Raw genomic sequence first — 19,465 nt, 5'->3', positions numbered from 1 at the left:
CTGGCGCATGCTGTTGGACTTAGTTTGGTGCAATCCCATCCCGGAAGATCATGAAAATAAAACGACATCTTAACCACTAAGCTACTATAACTTATATATCATGGATAGTTTAACATTTTAAGAATACATTGATAATATCACGTGATAATGTAAATCAAACAATCACGTTACAACGAATTGCTGAATCCCGTTAGTAACGGTATTCAAAATTGTGGTCTTCAAAGACGATATTTAAGAACAAATGAACATTTGCTGAAACTATCCAGCTGTTAGTATCTAAGCTTTAACACTCATAATAACTAGTTACTCTTTCCTTCTTAACACATTGCTCTTTCGTTAAAAGTGCATTTTAAAAACCATAACCTAGTCATTTTAACAGTAACAGAATTAATACCCAAATCGGCAACTCATTCTTTTTAACCGATCCGTTTAAAAATAAATCAGGTATTAACTTGAAGGTATTTCCCTTTCCTCGTCATCAAGATGATTGGATTACAAATTTAGGTATGTTTTTATCATTTAAAGTAAACTAACAAATAATAAAACAATATCTAGACATCTTAAAGAGGTTATAACATGGCTAAGCATAAAGGCGCACATTTTCTTGCACAGGTGGTTATTTTGTCGCTTCAATGCGTTGATATTTTTTATCTCGTATTTGAGCCGTTTCGAAAGCCATCGCAAACCATCCATTTAAAAACATCTCATATTTGTCGAGCAAATTAATCGAAATGGAAGAACATGCCTTGTGTATATAAAGTTGCTCATCATTATCTCACATATTTATTTTTTCTCGAAACACCATGCCATATGAAAGAATACTATCCAATCAACCATTTTGTGTTTAAATCCTCAGTGAAAACCTGTCTCGCTAACCGTTCTTAATCGAAAACCAGCCATTTTGATGAAATATTATTTCAGGGACTAGTTGTGTGTCTTCGTCTTTTGTGACGTCGTAATTCTGTTGTTTTATTCTATGTCAGGCATTTCGCATCCATACAGAGTATGTGTTATTGTCGCACCTATGGGCTGGTTCACCAGTTTCCATTTTACTAGTTAAAGTTATCCCGACATGATCTTCATAATATAGGGTTTTCTCAAGACTGTCATGATATGCCAATAAACACTATATTATTGAACTCTTGAATTAAGTTATATAGTACATGCAAATAAAGTATTGATTTATAGACAAAGCACTTTTTTCATAGAGAAGGATGTACGTCTTGACCTTATCTATTTCCTTTAAAGCATCGTCAAAGTTCTCCGATCGTTCAAGAATCCATCAGCCACAAAGTTGATCCTTAATTAAGTCTAAATCTCATGCCTTTTTTTATTTATATACCGATATCAATGTTCTTACTTTAACACAACTAAATGGGTTTGTGTTTTATCCCCCGTTAAATGACCCGCTAGCGATGTTAAATGACAGTATTTGCACATCAAGGGCTGTCTAAAGTAACAAAAAACATTATATTTGGTAGAACTTGGGTACCATAGCATTTTATTCAATCACCTTTTACATTGTGCTTGGCCCCAGTTGTACCTATATTGCCTATGATTAATAAGTTGGCGTTAACGTTGCAAAAAATAAAAAAAATATCCTCCTAAGAGAACGAGCGCTTCATGTCCACTTGTCCATCTTATTACACGAACAACTCATTAAACACAAGTTCTCCATTTAATTCCACAAGAGAACCTCTTCTTCAACACTAAAATTTGCCGTGTCGTAGCGAAAAGGTTGTAAGCGTGTATAGTGTCGAAACTGCACGGCATAAAATTTGAAGAACTTGGGAATGAATAATACAGTACAGTTATCTGCGAGTTGATTTCCTGTTTTTTTGCAAAATTACTCACTGAGCTAATGTTCGTTTCCTATACGCGACGTTAAATTGAGGGTTCTCTCTTGTTCTTTCGTCTTACAAACACTTGTGTTGTCCAAGCAATTCTTAGAACAACTTTGCGCGGTCTGATTCGTGGAATCGAAGTTTCAAGCATATGCCGTAATCGGTCTAAGAATAGGAAACTAATGCCTAGACATAAAAGCAACAACAGTATATTCACTTTGCGTGGAATATTATTGCATTGCACTATTTAGTATGTGTGAAATATATCGGTTTTGCAAGGAATATCATTTAACGAGAGATTAACTATCCTTTAAAGCATTGCTTACCACCTATTATACGATTTACGAAATGCCTGAAGCCATCTCTCTCACTAAAAGGATTCTAATTTCCATTATTATCAGATTATACCTTCATTCATAACATTTCTTGAAAGACATATCACAGACTCTCAATATTCTTGTCGAATGAATTGCTGACTTTCTACTCGACAAAAAGAGACGTGTTACACAAGAGATAAAATAATGTGTAAATCGTCTGCACACTGCACCTAAATTGAAAGAAAAAAAGAGAAAATATTGTACCATTTTGTTTTTGAATGCTAAAAATACTAACCTATGTAATAGTTTATCCTTTTCATGAGTTCCGTGCAATGGCAATGCATGTTAAACAACCAATACGCGTTTACTTATAGTTCGTAAAGTCATCAGTGTAAACACCACCCTTGAACAAATGAAAGCATTTTGTCGAAACAAGAAAATGATTACAATTAAAAACAATCAAACAAATAGTGTTAGTCAGTCCATTTTTAAAGCCAATGTACACAACTCCACATTCACGCCTTGAAACAATCTTTGTGTTTCCATTTTTTGCGGGCTAATTACAAACGAGTAGTTCTTCAAATTGTGTGTTCATTAATTTGACATAGATCGATTCTGACGAATGTACCCATAACGCCAAATAAGCGAACTACCTCCAATTTCTGCTAAGTAGAGGTCCAATAAGCAAAACAAGATTGTCCATTTACATGTTTAACTTTGCCTTTCGGTTTTATAAGACATCGTTTTGTTACCAAAGGCAAAATTATGAACACCAATTCATTTCCTAATCAGCAGGCATCGATACCTTGTGGGTCGTCCAAGGAACAGTACCGTTCTTTTCTTTTCTTTTCTTAATCTTGTCTTTGACGTTGATATGAAAAGAAACGCTTATGTATGGTCTAAAACTATGATTTAACTCAAGAACCATTTTTTTTTTAAATAATCTTAGATTCCGAAAAGGGCATTGGCACTCCAGGATCGATCGTCTGAACTGCAATGGCGACGACACAATTTTGATACAAATTTGGTAAAAATGTACGACTGTGTGCTTATTTAAAATCCCATTATATAATGCATACTTACAAAGAGGCTTATCGGTGATCCCCTCTTCGAATAACATTAAAAAACAAAGCAGTCATATACGTATAAAACCATGTTTCCATGGCTAGACATCCAAAAAGGAATGATCGAAACTACAAAACTATATTCTAGAACAGTGTTCGGCCGAAAACACGTGTGGCAGTCTCGTTTTCAGTTAGACCTGTCATTGAAAATAGTGGTAAATGGATAAATGTTAACGCTGCTTAGCAATAAGATAGAAAGGAATCATTCTAGACCAAGAAGTACAGGATGACATTTTGACGGCCTCCACTCAACATCTAACGTTAACTGTAGCTTTTATCGGGATTGATATTACGTCATGTATATAAAAACATCTATCATTAAATGCACTGTCTTATTCGTTGTCATATCATCTCCGTAACCTCATAAAGTCTTGTTTATAAACCTTTTAATGATCATTATTATTTCCAGAGGTATACTAGTACATATTACTTTTATCTTAGCATAAACTATACTATAATGTTATTCATATTCATGGTTTTATTTTGTCTGAGTTGTTTGTCCGAGGTTAGCAGTTTGGTTGCGAAGGGGACAAATGGCACATTGATCCTTTCACTTGCTTAAAACAACCAGATAACAGGGTGCTTTATACACTTTACTTAAGTAAGAGTATGTCATGTGATTTTTTTTATCTGTCATTTGGTCAAGTGCACAGTTCAGTGGACTACTTTAAAAATGAATAAAGTATACCTGTAGAACTTAATTCCTTTAAACAATATATTTTAACAAAAATTACGGTACTTGGCAATAGGGTTCAATAGTGTTAATCTACCAACGCTCTTTTCTTCAATTATTTTCTTTTACTATAGATGTTTGGTCAATGATGCCATTTTAATGTCGCAGATATAAACAACATGTCAGCGTGCATGGATATGGTTGAGGAAAACTGATAAAAAGGACAAATAAAGGATGTGTTACTCAATGTAATTTCACCATGCTTATCTAGTATACAGAAGGATATCTTGCTGAAAATGGCAATTGATTTATTCATGGCCCTGGAAAGGGCCATATTCATTACCGGCAACCGAAATATGACGACATGAATTTTCAGAATACGTGGAACTGTAAACGGACCATTTTATTTTGAAAAATGTCAAGCAAATTAGTTCAGAGCCTGCGAGGTACGTACAATATTCCATGATGATCCATCTATTATTGAGATTGTCAAATTTGGAGAACTATTTTGTTTAAGATGTTGAGTGTTTTTAACGTATTTTACACACAACAGAAATACTCGTTAAACTTTTATTTGCTGAATTTGATACAAAGCCAATATGTGATAGTATAAATGGAATAACAGGTTAGTGGTCAATACATTACTACGCCTTGCTATACGAATATTCCCGATCAACGACAATAACATATTTTTCTCTTTGACTTATGTGTCAATATGAAATCACTTTCTTAATTATTGTACATACAATATCACATTTACCTTACAATTACAGACCGGCTGTCGCTCTCTTAAAGACCCTATGTGTGTATAAAATCCTGTCAAAGAACACGGAATGCATTATTCATCATTTTCATAACAATCTATATATCTGCATGCTTTTCTATCGTAAAAATCTATATAATATTATCATATACAAATTCGTTATATGAAATACAATATGCTATGATATAAATTAGAACTACTCAAATTTATAGTTCCAAAGATATTAATTGCATGTAAGTCATCAACTTATGCAATCCGACAGAGTATGCGTTATTGTCGCGCCTCTGGGCTCAGCTTCCATTGTTACTAGTAAAAGTTATCCCAACATGATCGTCAGTAAATAGATTTTTTTTTGAACTCTTGAATAAGGTATATAGTACATGCCGACAAAGCATCCAATTTCAGACAAAGCACTTTTTCATGATGAAGGATGTACGTTTGAACCTTACCCATTTCCTTTAAAGCATCGTCAAAGTTCTCCGATCTTTCAAGTATCCAACATCCACAAAGTTGATCCTTAATCAAGTCCAGATCACATGCCATTCTTTTCTATTATTATTCAAATATGAATGTTCTTTAACACAAGTAGACGTGTTTGTGCTGTAATCCCCACTAGCAATGTTAAATCACAGTTTTGGGTCTATCTTAAATAATTATTAAACGTTCAAGAAAATTATACTTTGAAGTGTTTGGTGCCATTCCACTTTATTTAATCACCTTTTGCATTCCGTTTCATAATACCTATATTGCTTAATGAATAAATTATGTTGACATAAACGTCTGCAAAAACTTAAGCAATATCCCCTTAGAGTACGAAAGCTTCATGTCAACTTACCCATGTTATTTCACGAACAACTCATAAAACACAAGTTCTGCATTCCATTCCACAAAAGAACCTCTACCTCAACACTAAAATTTTACGGGTGGGATAGAAAAGGTTGTAAGTGGGCGATGCACTGCTTTCACCTCTCAAATTGTAATGCCACTGCCGCCGAAACATAATGAGTACTATTACCAGATAATAGGCTTCTTTTGTTGAGTGGTTCGTACTCAATGATATTCAAGATGGAGTTAAGCATATGCGTATGTATTCAAAGAAACTGACTGCAACTGATGCTGCAAAGAAAATGAATAAAAAAAAAAAAAAACTCTAGTCAATTAATTAAATGATAAAAAGTAGTTGAATAAATAATAGGTAGTGCGGAAGGTTACGGATTTGATCCTCTGCCATGTCATACTTAAGTATACCTGACGTTAAAATTGTCACCAAGAGCACACGGCACTTAAAGGGTAGTACTTGGGATAACTAATACAATGAAGTTATCTGCTAGTGGATTCCCTGTTTTCCCAAAAAAATGCTCATTGACCTTATGTCTGTTTCCTTTATGCAACGTTCAACTGAGATATCTGGATTTCTCTTGTACTTCCGTCATACAAACACTAGTATTGCCTAAGCTAATCTCAGAAAAACATTGCACTGTCTGATTCGTGACATCAAAGTTTAAAGCATATGCCGTAATCGGTCAAACAATAGGAAATTATACAAAGGCTAAAAAGCTTCAACAGTTATTCCCCTTTTGCATGGAACATAATTGCATAGCTCTTTTTAGTAGAGTTTTTTATTTATTGGTTTTGCAAGGAAAATCAGTAAACGAAAGACCAACTATCCTTTAAAGCATCTAGATAACCCCCTTTTATACGATATACGATTACCCCAAAGCAATCTATTTCAATCAAAGGATTATGAACCCCGTTATTATCATTATCGGATTATAGCTTCATTCATAACATTTCTAAAAAGACAGATTACAGACTCTCAACATATTTGAATGACTTTCTACATACAGATACACATATTAAGGAAATGACTTGATTACACAAGAGACAAAATAATGCGTAAATCGTTAATCCTAAAGAAATGAATCAGAAGTGAAATAAAATATAACAACAAAGATATCTAAATGTGGAAAATATATTCATGAGTCGTAGAAGATTTATTTGACCAAGACAATTAGCTATCGCAATGGTACTATTTGTAACTTGGATGTTAAAACTACATACCTATGTGAATGTTCTGTGCAATGACATGGCCTGTTAAACAGCCACACACGCTTTCGAAACCAAAAATAGTTAAACATTAAAACAAAAACAAATAGTGTTACTTAGTCCACTTTTATGCCATTGTATACAACTTCACATCATCTGAAACATGCAAGCCTTGATACGAGCTTGGTGTTTGCATTTGTGTGTTTCCTAGTGACAAATGAGGAATTTTCAATTTTTCTGTTAATTAATCCGGTGAATGCATCACAAGATATTTCGTTAGATTGTAATTCATTGGTTTATTTTTTTTCCACCAAGGTCTTTACTTGTAAAACTTGTGTCAGTAGTAAAAGGTAGCATATGATTGGGGCTTGTATATTTGTTTTGGGTTAATGACAATTAAGGAACTTTCAAAATTTATGTCCATTAATGTTACGTAGATCGATTCTGAAAAATGCAACTTAAACACAATCTACAGGAAATAGAGCGGACCTTTCTCTATTGATCGCCAAAACTGAACTCTAACATATACTTGGTAGAGGTCTAATAAGCAGAATGTCAACAATATTCTATCAACAGGTTTGCCTATGCCGTTCGGTTACCAAAGGCAAAAATGTGAACACCAATCCCATTCTTACTCAACATTAATATTTTATTTAAAAATCCAATTGACCGTTCTATTTCTTCCATGATCTTGTCTTTTGACATCGATCTGGAAAAAATCATGCTTCAGTATGGTTAAAACTATGCTTCTATCTAACTCAAGAACAATTTCGTCATTGAACATTCTCAGATCAGGAAAAGGGAACTGATACTTCAAGATCGAGCGTCCAAACTGCAACGCAGACGACACAATATTGATACAAATTTGGTAAAAATGTACGACTGTGTGATTAATAATCAAATCCCATTATATAATGAATACTTACACAGAGGCATATCGACGATCCTCTCTCCGAAATACATTTTGAAATAAAGCAATCAGAGAGAATGAAAAACCATATGTTTCCATAGCCAAACGTATATGTTTACAAACGGGAATGATCGAAACTACAGAAGTAAATATTATAGCAATATTCTAGAACAGTGTTTGGCCGAAAACAAGGGTTGCATTCTCGTTTTCAGTTAGACTTTTCATTGAATATAGTGGTAAATTTATACATATTAAAGCTTCTCAGCACTTGTTCAGAAAGTAAGAATGTTAGACGAAGTACAGTGTTTCTTTTTCGGCCTCCAGTCAACACCTAACGTTAATCTCAGCTAAGCGGTAGATCTAACGTCATATTACATTCATCATTCATTAACTGTTCTGACCTATATTTAGCTATGATATTTCCTTTGCATCGTATAGTATTCTTCTTAAAACCTTTCATTGATTATTATTTCCAAGGTGTGCACATTACTTTTGTTGTAGCATATTTTAACTTAAACAACGGTACATAACAATAAGGTCAATTGGCTTTTACTAAGTCAAGTTCTTTTCTTCAATTATACAATGAGATCTTAGGTCAATGATGTAATTTTGATGTCGCGGTCATTCACAAAATGTCAGAGAACATGGACTTGTTTTGAGGGAAACTGATATTTAAATGCGTTAACTTAACAAAGGATGTGTTATGTATCGATGCTTTAAGAATGTTTGTATATATGTAATATATCAATGATATCCCTTCTCATGAACCTCCTAAATAGGTGAAAACATGACAAGGGGTGTTGTTGGGATCTGAACAGAGGCACTAACCCAGACCCGGCGCACGTCCGATACGTCGGAACGACATTAAACACGTCAATGACGCCAAATGGGTGTTTTTAAAAATGTTCGCATGCAAACTTAATTAGAGGCGATGAATCCTTTGGTGTTGAATAATAGTCATTAATGTGACTGTATGCATTGATTAAACTATTACAATGGCTTTTATTTGTCCTACTATGTCTTCTCATTTGATAAAAGTCATTTGCGGTAACTTGTAAAATAAACGGAGTGTTAAATAATGTTTTTTGACTATTTTGATAATTGATGTTGCCAGGACTATGGGTAAAACTTCGTTTAACATTTAAGACATAAACATGATCTGGATTGTATTTAAAATCACGCCCAACAATATGTCGGTAAGCTTTATTAGTAACGTTTAAAATATTGATTAAGAGTACCAATTCATATGAGGATGTCTGTTTTAAGTAATACCATTAAATATAATGTGTAAAATGCTTCAAATATACACTTTTGTTCAAACTTTGGAATGATGGTAATGCGTCACACCGGTATATTATAAGGGTGTTGCTGTTCACGTAAGCGTCTGTTCATGAAGTGCTAAATAAGATTAAATTATATTTTGACAATAAATTGGCTTCATTGTAGCCGAAGAAGGTAAATACGACTATTCATATGCTAAGAAGTATAGCAATTAAGGAGTTGTTGACTATAAAAAGATATCTAAAGGTATTTGCGACGCCTGAACAGTTGAACCTTCCATTATTGATAAGAAAATTGGCTTGGTCAGTTTCATAATTAGTTTGTATGCTACTATATATAATTAAACAGAACAGATCATTTTTTTTTATTCGACTTAAAAAGCTCATCGTCCTAACACTATGTATAGACACAAAAAACATAGCATGTGACAATTATAACATTATTATGTTAAAAGATTATTGTTATTATATATTGTGAATATAGTGAGAATGTTTTTAAAAATATCAAGAACACATATATAGGAAGAATACGTAGAGGTAATGAGGAATGATTATTGTAATATATAGATATGTTTTTCATTATATAAACTGATTTAAGGTTAATTAACTCAACCACAAGGTTCATGCTGACTGTTACATACAATTTTATTGCGAATTATATAAGAATAATATTAATTAATAATATACATGACTATATCTTATCGGAATGTATCAAAGAACAACACATTACAGTTTGATCACAACAGGTTACAATCAACAAAACAGCAGGTATCATCGTCGTTTCTACAAGCGAAGTGAGATAAGAAAGGGGAAAACTTATTAAATAGATATACTGTATTAAAGTTTCACATAATTTGAATGGCTTATCATAGTGGAGCCCTAAGAATAGTTTCGCTATTACATTGCATTTAAACAATATATTTCATCTCATGTGAGTATAGTAATACCTCGGCATTAATTCACGTCTACGGTCTGCATATACTGGGCATTTAAGGACGAAATGAAACTCGTCCTGAAATATCATTTAAACTACAGATTGTACATTTTCTTTCATTTATAGGAACATTATTCTGCCGAGCTAACTGTATATTTAGTTCATTGGATGATAAGCGTAATTTCGATAAAATAGTTTTATACTTCTTCATTTTCTACAAAACTGAGATGAGGATTGTTCAAAACGGGTCTTAATTCTTTGAATACATTTAGAAAATAAGCGAAGTCTAACATTGACCTCCAGTTGCTAAAATAAATGTCTCTGGGTCTACTTTTTAATGGGGGAACAAACCCTTATTTTTTAAAGACAAGGGCATATTAAGACCAGATGATTGGAGAATCTCCTTAACTTTTGATACCCAGTTGTAGAAGAATTCTCAACACTGTAAATTTGAACCTGTAAAAGAAATAACAATTAACTTGCTTTACCAAGTGAAGTATTAAGCAATTGTTAACAACCATTCTAACATGTCTTTTAATATACAAAGGTAACCTGCCAAACTATCCATAAAAAAACAAATTATTGGCAGACTGCTTCAAATAAAATACCATTTTACATTTGTACTCTTTCTACAACCTCCGATTTAATATTACACCAGATTTCAGAACCATAGTCAAGAACTGATAATACGTATGAGTCAAAAAGATTAAACATTATTTTTATTGGAACTTTGATATCAAAGGGTGGAAAGTTCTAAGCCCCTTTCCAGCTTGAGTTTTTGTAGCTTTCATAAAGTAACTACCGCTAGTAAAATCAACCTACTAGATAATTGAAAGAACTAACAACTTCCATCTTTTTGTTTTACATATATAAAACCATTTATCATTAATCCCAAATATTCCACCCTTCCTGAAACCATTACTTTATTTTTATTTATGTTAATACTGAGATTCCAGTTACGACAAAAGGAATGTATTTTATTTAGAGAATTCTGCAATTCTGCCTTAGTCTCTGATACATTTACCGCATCGTCGGCAAAAAGGAAAACAAATAAAAAATGTATGATAATGATATAAAATAATTTATAAAATAAATATAACCATTGTGATGAGCATGCAAGCCATGAGTTTGTCGATGCAAATGTTATATTATAATAAAGTTTGATACGGACTTTTTTATAAATGTGTCAAAAAGACCTATATCAAACAAACAATAGTATCACATAAGTGATGCAGACAATTAAGGCGATGGCGATATTATTGAGGGATACTTTGTGCATTTTTGGGCCCTGAGTGATTACGTTTGGCACTTTTTCAGCCGATGAAATTACAGATAGCAAGTACTATTCTTAATCATTTTATACTTTCGCGGGTGTGTAAAGGTCCGCTTACTTTCGGTACATCCTTCCTGTGTCAGATTTTGTGATGACAATGTGTCAACAAATAAGGTTGTATTCTTAGTCAGTTAGATGACCTGAAGTAATATATTAATGATAACGAAGTCAATACGACTTTCCTCTATGTCATCTTACTATCACAAAGTCGAAGAAGCAAACTATTTCAATAAAAAAACGTAGTATGGTAAACATATCGAAAACAAATGTTCAACATGTTTGAAGTGCATTCTTTTATTGGTTTTACGCGTGTGTGGATATCGATAATAGAAACTTTCAAATATTACCGCAACTTTTTTAAAGTGAGAAGAACATTCAACCTTATATTATGAAACACATATTATGAAACACATATTCCGTTGTTGTTCTTTCACTTCAAGTATTAAAACGTTATTCAGAATTGCCATATATTGGAATACCATTCAATTATTTTGTAATAAACCCAAGTTGAACACCTGTCTCGCTAACCGTTCAACGGCGAATCTCCTGCCTTTGTTATTTGTAACGTCGAGAGTGGTTTTTTTTAAGCAAGGCATTGCAATAGTGCATCTAAACAGAGTAAGCGTTATTGTCGCGCCTCTTCGCTGTTCCTACAGCTTCCATTGCTACCAGTAAAAGTAATGATAACATTGCAAGATTTTTTCATAATATTACAATAAACATATTTCTTGAACTTTTGAATTAAGTTATATAGTACATGCAAATAAAGAATTGTTTTATAGACAAAGCACTTTTCATAGAGAAGGATGTACGTCATGACCTTACCCATTTCCTTTAAAGCATCGTCAAAGTTCTCCGATCGTTCAAGAATCCAACAGCCACAAAGTTGATCCTTTATCAAGTCTTGATCACATGCCATTTTATCATTAATATCCTAACATCAATTTTATAACTTTAACACAGTTAAACGTGTTTGTGTTTTTGTCTCCCGATAACAATGTTAAATCACAGTATTTGGTTACCCTGAGCTATCTGTATTTCTATTGTCTTAAATGATAAACGTTCTAGAAATTCTACGTTGTAGACCTTGTATATCATTCCACTTTATTTAACAACCTTCTACCTTGCGCAAGGCTCAAGTTGTACCTGAATTGCTTAACGGATGAATTATGTTGGAGTAAACGTCTGCAAAATATCAAGAAATATTCTTCTAAGAGTACAAACACTTCATGTCCACTTATCAAAGTTCAACACAATGTCTGGGAATTGTTCTTATATTTAAGACATAACGATATAAACGTATTCATGATTTCATTCTAGTTGTAGTGTTAACATCTTCTACATTTTCGAAGAAATACTCACTCAAAGGGCGGTTTTTAAAAGATATTGGAACTGTTGAAAAATTCATGTTCTTCTTTATAACCCTCAGACAAACTGCTGTATATGTATCTTTACGCCGCCGACAAAATGTATATTTTGGGCTCCAGTGTATGTTCTTTGGCTCATTTTTGTAACAGCTCATGCAATACAACATGATATTTATATACAACTAGTACACCTGTAAGAACTACCTTTATCTAATGTGAAGCTCAAATCTGTTATAATGACAATATTGTCAGAAATAATCGATTGCGATCAAATTGACATCATAACACGTTTGACAAATTGCCACATATAAACTATGAAGAATTCACGCATACCATTCTCTTAAAATATTCTCTTCCTCGTCTGGTTGCATTTAAACCTTTATTGCTTAATACATATATCCTGTCGGCATTCCTGTGTGCAAAATCTCAATAATTATCCCCCTTCAAGTACGAAACATTAACCTCTAATTATTCATGCTCCAGGAAGTGCCTGGGAAATCATTATGATGAAAGTCTGAACTACCTTCTTCCTAATTCCGATAGCATTATTACTTTATGAAACATCTTTTTCATGTTAGAGATAGGTACACGTCAATTAAGGATACTATATGGTGTTTACAATAGTAGTTGATTTTCTAAACTTAGATAGCTTATACATTGGTATCTGTACACTTTGGTGATCGGATTATTATTTACGCTTAACTACATACATAGTTATGCCAGATAGGTCATGATGTTTAACACCCAACATGTGTTTAATGAATTAAGAAGTGCAATTGGAGAATAAATGAAATAATGCATGCATATACACAAATAATAATGATAAAGAAAAAAAACCTGAAAACCACTGATTTTATTTACTATTTCAATAAAGTTCTTGGCAGCTTTTAGAGCTGGCGTGTCATCTACAGCATTAAAGAAAGGTGTTAAATTGCATTTTAACCATTACATACCGAGCTATTAAAATGCGTCTTAAGCATACATCTTTCTTACACAATCCTTCAAAATAACAATTTATAAAACCGTATAAAGATAATGCTTAACAAATTTCAAAAACGTCGAAAAATAATTAATTAATTACCCATTTCCTTTAGAGCCGCTTCGAAATTGTCCGCCCTGTCAAGCTGCCATTTTCCTCCAATCTCGCTAATAATTCCATCCAAAATCTCAGACATGTTCGAGACTTTCCTTAAGAACAAGCACTGTACTGTAACAATTTATTTATCTAGTAAGTTGTCAATCCTAGAAATCTCTGTTTGGTTTTGTCATTCCTAATATAGCTACAACATCACCATGTGTGATTTCCTAAAACCGTATTGCATCAAAATGGACAGAAGTTGTAAAGCTGTTGATATGTATTAATCATTTATCAAAAGTGGTGCTTTGTAATAACACGCTATGTGAATTAAAACAACGATGGTTTTTTGCCCAATTTATTTCAACGAAGTGCATGCTCTATATATTGAAGAAAATACTTTTTTTTACAAAAAGTTTCGTATAGCCACTTTGGAATTAAATTATGTTTTTCTGATTGTGCAAGGCGACTTAAATCTGGAGTTATGAATAAAGCATCTATTGAATCCTATGGTTGTAATAGATATTTAAAAGTATGTGTACATAACCAAATGGCTTTATTTATCGTTTTTTATACCTTGTCATTCTTGTCATTCGTGATGTTACTTTACAAATAGATGCCTGTATAAAACTGATATTAAACTGAAATATTTAGGTCAATACTTGAGGTTGTAGAGACATCTATTGCCAAAGAGTTTATTTTGTTTGAATTTTAGAACTAAAATTAAGTGCTGGTCTTCTCCATTTTCTTTAAAAGCCAACGTGATTCAGACCTGGTAAGGTGTCCAACATCCCCATAGTTATTCCCACACTTAATCACATGCAATTTTGATTGTGTTATTGTTCTAGTGTCCATGTTCTTAACACAATTTGGTGGGGAAATGATTGGCATACAATAACAATTTGTTTTGATATTCTTAATTTAGAAATAAATAACGGCAAATCCAAATCAAAATGAAACCCAGAGATGTTTATGGGGATTCTAATTGATTTATTAGCTTTTTATATGATAATATAATGTAACAACCTAATATACATATATCTATGACACCGGTCTTATGTCATTGACTTTAGTTAGTAAATTCTCCGAAATGTTTAGGGGTAAGTAAGTCAAAATCAAGGTCACTTACATGAGTGTTTGGAAAACAATGTTTACACTTGCTGGTATTGAGAACAGTTCAACTTAGGACATTGACACCCTAACTGGTGGATTGCAATTAACTATAAGACCTATATTGTCTCTTAAGCGATTAGAAAGTCAGTGTTCAAGGTTACGTCCACCAGACCATTGAACTGTTGTTCAATTCTTCTTTAAAAAACAACGTACCATATGTTTCAGAATAATGCGAATAAACCATTTTACGATATCTCTTGTTTTAATCTTCAATTGTCAAATGTATTAAACCGAATGCACCCAAAATGTCAGTTATTTATACTTAATTATGTAATATAATGCAATTCTGTATCAATAATGTTTTATTATCAATAACAACTGTTAACTGTTACCTACATTGTACTTTCCGTCGTTGATAACATCTTTTACATTGATTGCGCAAGGTATTGAAGGTGGAAAGATAGTTTTGGATTCGTCTAGTTTCTATTGATGATGATGCCATATGCTTACAAAACAACTGTTTACACTACAAATGTGTTTCTAAAAACTTGATTGCATTCGAGTTGAAGACCTATGGCTTGATTGCATTTTTAAAGCATTTACATGCTGTAAAGATAAAAAATTGGTCTAGTATAGGGCTCGAATCAACGACGTCATTCTATCAATTGGACCACTACCAACTCCACATGTGAGTCCTATCGCAATCAACCCAAATCTTGCCATTTCAAGCATCGGGAATAAAACAAGCATAATCAACTGTTACTATCTTCACAGCGATGAAAAATACTTAGGATTTCCGACCCGCACTTAACGCATTACCAAAGATATAAACCGTGTCATCGTAAATGGGCGATGCTACAATTGTTTTGTGCAAAGAAACCACAATAATATGGATTTCCGACCCACACTTATTGCATTACCAAAGATATAAATCGTCTCATCGTAAATCGGCGATGCTACCACTGTTTTGTGCAAAGAGACCACACTAGTGGTAAGACGAACGTGCTTAACAGTTTGTTTGTACTGGATAGCGTGTATACTTATATTTGATTAGTATTTAAATTAAATGCAAATAGTTGTCAACATGTGTAAGCATTGAATACAATGCAATCTCAAGGTCATAGTAAGAACACAAACAATGTAATTCAATTAAGTTGATGTAACAATTAAAATCTAGAAACTCCATTTTCTTGTGAGAAACCATTCAGTTTTGAACGCAGCTTCAAACTTTGATGCTAGTGTCTGGGGTAAGAATAACCAATTCAATTACCTGATAGATATACACTTTAATCTTACCAATATTCTATTCTTTAAAGCATCGCCAGAATTATCCGATATATGAAGTCTCTAAGAGCCACAAAATGATTCTTCATCTTCATTTTTTACTTGCCAAATTATTTGCTTTACAACAATACTGATGTTTGAATCCTGCTTTGCGTTTTGTCACTAATTTCCATCAACAGTGTCAGATAAAAAACGAATGTCATTAATTTTTCTTTGTCAATAAGATAAAATAGTATATTACTTAATTGTCACATATAAACTTTGTAGACATTCAAAATCTTAAAATAATAACTCCTTACTACCATTCTATAACCTCTTATAGAAAACAACAAATCAATAATTTTCAATGGTATTATATTGGAAGTCTCAGTGAAGCGATTTGGGAAGCCGATTAGCACATACAGCACAAACTTGCAAAATGCGCAAAGTTTGTCTAATTAACAACGTGCTTGCAAAACTGGAGCTTACAGACGTGGTCGACAAGTCGAGGAAAAACTGAGATAAAACCGTCCTTCTGGGGAAAACTCAGAAACCTCTACCCGTTTGTCATCCTGATTTACAGGATTTGTCTCGTACCACTAGATGTCAGGCCTCATCACCAGTAAGCTCCTTAACAATTGTGTTTAAAAACATATTATTTATATGATTCATGTATACGTACTATATCAAGTTATACAATTGTCATTTACAACGCTATGTATACAAGTGAGAACAAATAGATCATTCATATGATGAAATTGCATAATAAGAGAAAACTTTCAACTTAATCATTTGCTTGTAAATTTAACAATCAATTGTATCGATGTGAACGTATCGGCTTCCCAGCGCTGAATGCCTTTACATGCATGTACGCACGAAATACTCGTGCATATAAAATCACTCATGCTTATAAAACGCTACCTGATGCTTATTCCATTACAAACGAGGGAAACTAACTTTCTTCTAATTCGTTTTACTCAAACGCAGAAAATAATATCCCTCCTTCAAGTACGAAAGATCAAAGACTAGCAATGCTCGAGCAAATGTCTAGGATATCGCTATGATGAAATTCTGAAATACTTTCTTTCAAATTTCTTTCTCCCAATAACATTATTACTTTATAAAGTAGCTCTACCAGGTTAGCATATCATACTCGTCTGTTAAGAATTTAAGGATATAGTATGAGGCTAACGATCAATCGTAGAAGTTATTTTCTCAATTAAGATCATTTATAAAACTCTTACATGGTGTTTGTACAATACAGACATCTGTTCACTATCTTTGTTTTACAACATCAATATTTATGTCTGTACAAAATGTCGTGATCTTAAACACCAGCTATCCAAGTGAAAATAATCTAGGTTCATCCAACACATATGCTCAGTTCTTCAAAACATTGGGCTTTATGGAAACAGATGTATGATTATATCACAACTTCACATCAGGGCTAACAGTTTGTATAATAAGTCGGTTTCTAATTATGGAACTAGTACAACCCTGAGAATAAATTGATTACTACATCGACAAACACACAACGGGAAATATATCAAACGATTAACTCCTAATCTCATTAACAAATTCTCTACGAATAGTTCCCGGTAGCTTCTACAGCTGGCGTTTTGTCTATAGCGTTAAATAAATGTGTGCGTCATTCTGTTTTGTATCTTACTGGTTTATAAATTAAATGTGTCCATAGCATCGATTGTTCTTAAACAATCCTTTAATGAGTACAGTAACAATTTATGATCCCGCATAAAGGGTATGTTGTTCAAATTACGAAAACGTCGAAATATAAAAAACTAATTACCCATTTCCTTAAGAGCCGCCTCGAAATTGTCCGCCCTGTCAAGTTTCCATTTTCCCCCAAGCTCGCTAATAATTCCATCCAAAATCCCTGACATTTGCGAGACTTTCCTTCAGAATAAACAATGTACAAACACTGCACTGTAACAATTTATTTTTCTTGTTCGTTGTCAACCTATAAATCCCTGTTTATTAGACGTATTGGTTTTGTCATCCCTAGTAAAGCGCGAACATAACAATATGTGATCTTCCTAATACCGTATTGCATGAAAATGGACAGATAGTAACTGTTAAAATGGAATGTATTATTCCTTCTCTAAAATTTGTAAAACCCTAGGCGTAGTAAACACATTGATGGGTTAAGTATTGTCCTTCTTATTTGAGGAAAATGCTCTATCTACAGTGAAAATGCTATTTTATTGAAACGTTTCGTTATGTAGTATATAACTCATTAAGAATTTTCAATGGTGTTATTCAAATATTGCAGTGCGACTTTCCACAGGAGTAATGAATGAAGCATCGATTGAATCCCATGATTGTAATTGATATTTGAAAACATGTGTACATAAGGAAATGCCTTAATTTATCGTCTTTTTATACCTTGGCGTTCATGATAATTTTAAATTTTGCAAATAGACGCTAGTATAATAGTTATTTGAGCAAATGCTACATCTGTTAAGAAATATGTTTTGACAGAGTATTTTTTGTTTAAATGTTTCAGAACAAAAATCAATTGTTGGTATCTTTCGTTTTCTTTAAAAGCTAACATCTTTTTCAGGTGTATCCGGTGTCTTACATCCATAAAGGTAATCCTATATTAAGTCTCGATCACATGCCATTTCGGTTTTGTTTATGTTCTAGTAATATTACTATTACTTACGCTCTCATTCTTATATATTGTAAAAGATAGTATCTGGTGCGGTATTTCAATGAATATATTTGAGGAGAAATGCATTGCACAAAATAACACAAGCGTTTTGATATTCTTATTTTAACTTGCACTCTCACAGATTGAACATTTTGACAATTTATTTTTATTTTTTGTCTTCGAACGAGCCAATTTATGCGAAAGTGAATGGAAACCAGTGATTATAGACTGCTGACAGAAGATCAGATCGCAGATGTTCATATTTAATTTTTAAATTGATGTGATATGCATTTTTTAAACTGTAAGTAACTCTTTTAGCCATAAAACATAAATTTTCGAACGAAGATATGAAAATCAGCGATCTGACTTTCTGTCAGCAGTCTTATATCAGTGGTTTGCAGATATTTACGCAGAAATTGGCTCATGCCATGACAAAAAAAAAATAAAATAAGTTGTCAAAACGTTAAATCTGTTAGAGTGCAGCTATAAAAGCAATAACAGAATGCGTTTTTTTTTCTTTTTTAAATGATGATTACAATTGATGTATTTGCTTTTTATTAGATTATATAAAGTAAAACTTAACACACATTGAACATATTACAAACAATCTATTGTCATTGACTTTGGTCAGGGTTAAGTAAGTCAAATGTCAAGGTTACATATAAGAGTATTTGGTAAACTTTGTTGACATTTGTAAGTTTTGATAATAGTTTGACTTCAAATACACTGGGTGATTGACATTGACCGTAAGT

The 19,465-nt window shown here is 32.8% G+C and overlaps 1 protein-coding gene across 5 annotated transcripts in view; it reads right to left on the bottom strand.

Moving 5' to 3' along the window:
* Positions 1–19,465, bottom strand: part of LOC128232172 (cellular retinoic acid-binding protein 2-like) — a 53,936-nt gene that overhangs the window by 13,805 nt on the left and 20,666 nt on the right. Inside the window, exon 1 of one of the 5 annotated variants that reach the window (XM_052945579.1) lies at positions 17,850–17,951. The exons of 1 other annotated variant lie outside the window; for it this stretch is intronic. In XM_052945579.1, the coding sequence (XP_052801539.1) occupies positions 17,850–17,943 (94 nt within the window). In that variant the 5' untranslated portion in view covers positions 17,944–17,951. Of the gene's footprint in view, positions 1–5,170; positions 5,550–12,049; positions 12,402–13,672; positions 13,800–17,849; positions 17,952–19,465 lie in introns of those variants that run through there. 3 more of the 5 variants (XM_052945580.1, XM_052945577.1, XM_052945576.1) reach the window with 3 other exon arrangements.

The sequence above is a fragment of the Mya arenaria genome, chromosome 4 (assembly GCF_026914265.1).
Source record: "Mya arenaria isolate MELC-2E11 chromosome 4, ASM2691426v1".
Classification (NCBI taxonomy): domain Eukaryota; kingdom Metazoa; phylum Mollusca; class Bivalvia; order Myida; family Myidae; genus Mya; species Mya arenaria.
This window is presented reverse-complemented; position numbering and strand designations above follow the sequence as displayed.